This window comes from Pelophylax lessonae, assembly GCF_965119305.1.
Source record: "Pelophylax lessonae genome assembly, chromosome: 10".
Taxonomy (NCBI): Eukaryota; Metazoa; Chordata; class Amphibia; order Anura; family Ranidae; genus Pelophylax; species Pelophylax lessonae.
Window position 1 is genome coordinate 24,830,444 of NC_138777.1, and position 6,588 is coordinate 24,837,031.

A 6,588-nucleotide genomic window follows, 5' to 3' on the forward strand; every position below is an offset into this window, starting at 1 on the left:
TCACCTACCCAACGGATCAAATGTCAACTAAGAAAGTGCAACAGGGCAGCTGTATAACTTTGTATATGAAGGTATTTTGGGGTTGATTTACTAAAATTTGAGAGTGCAACATTTTGTTTAAAGGAGTTGTAAAGGCAGAAGGTTTTTTTTTTTTTATCTTAATGCATTCTATACATTAAGATAAAAAAAAAAACCTTCTGTGTGCAACAGCCCCCCTCAGCCCCCCTAATACTTACCTGAGTCCATCTCTATCCAGTGATGTTGCAGAAGTCTTCCAGCTGCCCAGGACTCCCTCATTGGCTAAAACAGCAGTGCAGGGTGATTGACAGCAGTGGGAGCCAATCAAAGTCAGTAATCCAATCAGAAGAGAGAGGCCGGGTCACAGCTCTGTGTCTGAATGGACACTTTGCAGCAGAAAGACCCTTCTATTAAACCATTGCACATAAGCGTGTTTTAGATACCACTATATACCCCCTCAAAATAGGTAGCGCCAAATCCAACAGCTTTTTTTATAATTTGGCTTTGGAGCAGTGACTCACCTCGGGTGCCCCCAAACCAAGCAGCACCTTAACAGGAGGGAGGGGCAAGGAGCACAGAAGAGGGACCAGAGAAGAGGAGGAACCGGACCACTCTGTGCAAAACCAACTGCACAGAGGAGGTAAGTATGACATGTTTGTTAATTTTTCTTTAAAAAGAAAACAAGACTTTACAATCATAAAGTGGCCTGGACCCTCCGGCTCTTGGGTCCTACGCTGGTGCTCCTCTCTCCTGTCAGATGACCCCCATAGCAAGCAGCTTGCTATGGGGGTCACCCAAGCTGCTGCTCTGTGTGTCCTTTCACACACAAGGTTGTGGTTCCGCCCCACCCCCTCCATCTCCTGATTGGCTCACTGGCTGTGATTGACAGCAGCGGGAGCCAATGGCCTATTGGGAGTAGGAGTCCCCAGGGAGGCAAGACTCTCGTGGACATCGCTGGATTAAGAGGGGTCTCGGGTGAGGATTATGAGGGCTGGGGAGGCTGCTGCACACAGAAGGTTTTTTTACCTTAATGCATTAGGATAAAAAAAACCTTCTGTCTTTGCAACCACTTTAATTGAACAAGCTGAAGTTAGAAGCTGATTGGCTCCCATGCACAGCTGCACCAGATTTTGCACTCCCCAGTTTTAGCACATCAACCCCTACTGTGTCTATGTAGATGTTCTGTTGTCTATTGGAGAGAATTATAGACAAACCTTTATGGTAGTTGCCTAAATCTGTATCTAGGTATTCAGCAGGCACTCTAAAGTCATTTGCACACAGGGCACGCTTTGCACTATATATCATTTAAAAAATTAATTCATACTTACTAAAATTCAATTTTTCAATTTTTTTTTGTTCAACAAGTGGGTAAACAACAAAAAAAAACAAACTGACCAGATTCCTACATTCACCCACATTCACATCCCCCCCCCCTTCCCCTGACAGCAGGGAGACTTCCCCACCATCAGAATCCACTGATCAGCGCTGCTGACTATTGACGGTGGTGCTGATCAAACGACATTTATCTGGCAGGGTGGTTGTACTGAAATCAGTCGGTAGATCAACTTCTGTACAACCATCCAATTTTTGATAGATGAATGGCCAGCTTATATCACCTTAGGTAAAGGAGACAATAAATGCAATAGCTATGAGATATTAGCATGTGTGTATGTATGTATGTATGTATGTATGTATATATATACATGTATGTATGTATATATATGTATGTATGTATATATATGTATGTATGTATATATATATATGTGTATATATATATATATATATATATATATATATATATATATGTATGTATATATGTGTATATATATATATGTGTATATATATATATATATATATATATATATATGTATATATGTGTGTGTGTGTGTGTGTGTGTGTGTGTTTGTGTGTATATATATATATATATGTGTGTGTGTGTATATATATATATATATATATATATATATATATATATATATATATATATATATATATATATATATATACTGCCTGGCAAAAAAAAATCGCTACCTGGAATTAACTAAGCAACTAACTAAACTGAGCATGCAGTAACTCTCCTATTGAATAGTTACTGGATGCGCCCAAAGAATGAGGTCAACTGACTACCTGAATATACGGAATGAGCAGGTTATTCCATCAATGGAGTTTTTCTTCCCTGATGGCACCGGTATATTCCAAGATGACAATGCCAGGATTCATCGGGTTCAACTTATGAAATAGTGGTTCAGGGAGCACGTGGATTGGACACCACAGAGTCCAGAACATAACCCCATTGAGAATCTGGGGCGGTGCTCCCGGTCACGCACGCCTACACGGAGGAGACGGCCATCTTTTGGGTGGTTTTTGTGGAGCATAGCGGGACATACCGAGAGGAACACTAGGAATGTGCTGAGATGTTCGTTTTTATCTACCAATGTGTAAGTGTTCTTAATCTTCATGTACTATGATTAAAAATGATACGGTCTGCGCTATGATGGTGCTTTGTTTTTTGTCCCACACCAATCCATGGTTGTATGTCTGAATCCTGGTGCATCGGGAGGAGGATCGCCTTGGGCTTTCTTAAGATTTGGGCGCATTGGATCTCTGTCATGGGGATCATCCCCATCTGGTAAGAGGCGGTGTGAACAGGGCGTCTGGTGGTGGTTTCCCGGATTCACAGCTTTGCACCTTTCCTGGCGGTTTGGGACATTTCACAGACTCTTCAGTCCAGTCATTTTGGGGTGTTTTTAGGAGCAGCACCACATTGTTTTTTGCATTGCAATCTTCGGGATGTGTTTAAAAAAGGCTTTGCCCAGTTGTCCGAAAAAATGAATGCAACACTGGACGGGAATAAATCTTGTGACATTGCAGAAGCTTATCAAAACAATGCCACAGCGAATGCATGCCATATATATAAAAAAACACCTTTAATGAATAAGGCTCCATGTACACGGGACGTTTACAGTCATTTGCAGGCAGTGGAGTTCAGGGTAGTTTTTTGGAACGCAATTATTTGCGTTCGAACATGTTTTTCCTGGTGTTTAAAACGCAAAAACGTGGCCGAACGCGACCGAACTCGATGACCAGGGGAATGATTTTTTTACCTCTAGGAACGGTTTTAAACGCAAACGCCCGCAAACACCCGCTAAACGCAGGTGCAAACGCGACACAACACAAATTCCAGCATTCAAGGGACTTTTAACAACGTCCCATGTACATGGAGCCTTATGCCTCGTACAGACGCAACGATTATTGGCCGACCGATCGTCCGACTTTTGTCCAGAGTTGTGTTTTGTTGGTTGGAATGTGCCTAGACTGCAACAAAAATCTACTTCAGAAGTGATGTCATGTGCTGGTTGACTTTTCCTGTGTTTTTTCTTCTCTGAGCATGCCCAGTCTTGCTCATCAGATTTTTGTCTGCCGAAATCTGTACTGACTGACGGAAAATCGGCCGTTGTGTTGACGGCCAACAAACATTTTATAGCATGCACACCAGATTTTTTTCAGCCAAAAAGTCGGAGTCGGTTGTCGAAAGCATCATACTAACAAGCCGAAAATCGGCCGATCGGACGTTGGCCGAAAATTCACGGCCAACTATCGATGCGTGTGTACGAGGTATTGGAGTGGAAACTGCGAGCCAAACCTTCTCATGTGTGTTACTGGTGGTTCAAATCATATCTATTGATCTGTATTCATCTGCATAGACCAGGGGTGGGGAACCTATGGTTCGGGGGCCGTATGTGGCCCCCAAAGTCATCTGGTCCGGCCCCCTGTGCAGCTGAGTCCGTGTCTCTCAGCTGATCTGTCAGAATGGAGCCGATGCTTCCTGTATAGTTCCTGCTCCGTTATGGCAGTCTGAGTGAGTCACAGGCGGAGTGATATCAAATGCACTCCACCTGTGACCAATACAGGAAACATCACCTCTTCCTCCAGCGCGGCACCGCTACACGTCTCCTAGCCAGCATTTCCCGCCAGCAGCACACACAGCAGTACCAGCCAGAGCCAGCAGTACTCACAGCAGTACCAGCCAGAGCCAGCAGTACTCACAGCAGTACCAGCCAGAGCAAGCAGTACACACAGCAGTACCAGCCAGAACCAGCAGTACCCACAGCAGAACCAGCAGTACCAGCCAGAGCCAGCAGTACCTACAGCAGTATCAGCCAGAGTCAGCAGTACCTACAACAGTACCAGCCAGCAGTACCTACAGCACAGTACCAGCCAGCAGTACCAGCCTGAGCCAGCAGTACCAACAGTAATACCAACCAGCAGTACCAACCTGAGGCAGCAGTACCCACAGCAGTACCCGCCTGAGCCAGCAATACCAGTCAGCAGTACCCACAGCACAGTACCAGCCATCAGTACCAGCCTGAGCCAGCAGTACCCACAGCAGTACCAGCCAGCAGTACCTACAGCACAGTACCAGCCTGAGCCAGCAGTACCTACAGCTGTACCAGCCAGCTATACCCACCAGCAGTACCCGCCAGCAGTTCTTTTCAAAACTTAACACCACAAAAAAGTTGACTGCGCTCCAGACTGACCGACGCAAACCTGGAAAACCTGTTGCGAGTAGCAACATCAATACCAGCTAACATCACACACCTCACCAAAGAGAAGCAGTTGCAGCCATCACATTAGGGGTGAATAAATTAAATGTTCAAACAAATATAACAGGCTCATTTTTAAGGTGATAATTTTGTACGGCCCCCGAATGATTTTATAAATACCCAAATGGCCCTTGGCAGAAAAAAGGTTCCCTACCCCTGGCATAGACCAAGACAGGCTCAACACAAGGGTGCAAAGAAAACAACTGAGAAATACAGAAAATGAAAGGTAAATAGTGTGCGTATCGCACCGCCTCTCACTTTCCCCTACACAATGTACACTGGCCCGCATGTGGGCTGGTATGAATAATCTCTTAAGGTGAATGTGTACTTTCACTTTCTTGTGTTTCCCTGACATGTGATTTATCTTCAGCCACCTCCACCAAGTCCTATGTACATTTACATTTTTTTCAGAAATTGAAAACCTCACCAGGGCTATGCTAACCCCCCCCCCCCCCCCCATGTGACAGCACATGGGGCAAACAATTGGCTGCATTGTGGTGACAGGCACCATAATAAATTCACCCTGACCGTGCCAGAAAGCTTATGAGCTGATAACTTCCTGTACTCTCTGCCTGTACTGCATGCTTATCAGTTAGATCAGGCATGTCCAACCTGCAGCCCGAGGGCCGCATGCGGCCCAGAACCGCAGGCAATGCGGCCCACTGCCCCCTGACAATTTTTTTTTTTTTTGCTGGGGAGGAAGGAAGTCGGGTCGGGGGCACAGCCACAGCAGCTTTCAATTGTAGGCAGAGGCGGCCTCGGAGGGGAGGGGGGGTGGGAGGAGAGCATGTGCAGTGTTTTTGACTCCTACCTCCATGACCACTCCAAATCACTGAAGTGGTCATGGTGGTTGGAGTGTTCCTTTATTATCTCTCAGAAGAAGTAAACTTCTGTAAACTGATTCCATTTCATTTGATCATCTTCTGGTTGTGTTAAATTAGTGCGGGGGGGCGCAGCGGCGCGGGAAGGGCACGGCAGCATTTTATTACTTACATACCTTAACTATAGTATATATTTTATATGCGGCCCGAGAAAATTTTTCTACACTCAATGTGGCCCAGAGAAGCCAAAAGGTTGGACACCCATGAGTTAGATCCTTGTCAGCCATCTATGTGAACTACAAAACACCTCCCCCCTACAGGGCAGGGGAGGAGTGTCAAGGGTTTTCCTATACCAAGGACTATTTCTTCAGGCTCAGGTGATGGATTAATTGAGTGCAGGAAAGGTAATGATCAAGGTATGCTTCAAACTGGAATACTAAGAGCTGGTGACCCCGCAGGCAACGTTTACAAACTCCCTCTTGACAGCACCAATAAATCCCTTTCCACATTCAAAGCTGCTGATAACAACAAATGGGTCCCTTGCAATGTAATCAGTTGAATATCTCAACAGCCTAACAAACGATTTATGACAATATGGTAGTTTAGACAATTGTGAACCATTTTGGAATAATTTGGTATAAGCCAAGACCCCCATTCAGTAAGCCATTATATACAGATGGACCTCAACGGCCCAATAGCGGAGGACTGAGACAGATGCTCACCTTGTGCAGGTTCATACAGGTGTCTGAGAGCCGGCGGAGAATCCAGATGTCTGAGGGCACTGGAGGAACCGTCTGATGCTTTGTGATATACACTGGCTGACTGTGTATATACAGGTTAGGTCTGTTCTTCAGGTTTCAGCTCACACCCACTGAGTGACGAACGCTGTGATTAGGACTGGATACCGAAGTATGTTAAATACACGAGGACCAGAAAGAGATGGATCACAGCTGCTTCTATCCCAAGTCACTGATGTCACTGGGGGTCCTATCATGCAATATAGAAGACCAACGCAAAAGCCAACCTGCTGGGAGATCAGAGGTTCCTTCATGACTTTCCGAGTTCAAGAGTTAAAGTAGAACTATAGGCAAAGTTTTTTTTTTTTTCCATTTTGGATGGATTAAGGGAGGGTTATAACCCCTATC

The 6,588-nt window shown here is 45.1% G+C and overlaps 1 protein-coding gene across 1 annotated transcript in view; it reads right to left on the bottom strand.

The window, feature by feature from the left end:
* Window positions 1–6,280, bottom strand: part of ELF5 (E74 like ETS transcription factor 5) — a 76,866-nt gene extending 70,586 nt beyond the window's left edge. Inside the window, exon 1 of the mRNA XM_082270162.1 lies at window positions 6,166–6,280. Within this exon, the coding sequence (XP_082126288.1) occupies window positions 6,166–6,180 (15 nt within the window). The 5' untranslated portion in view covers window positions 6,181–6,280. The remainder of the gene's footprint in view (window positions 1–6,165) is intronic.
* Window positions 6,281–6,588: the final 308 nt, after the last annotated feature.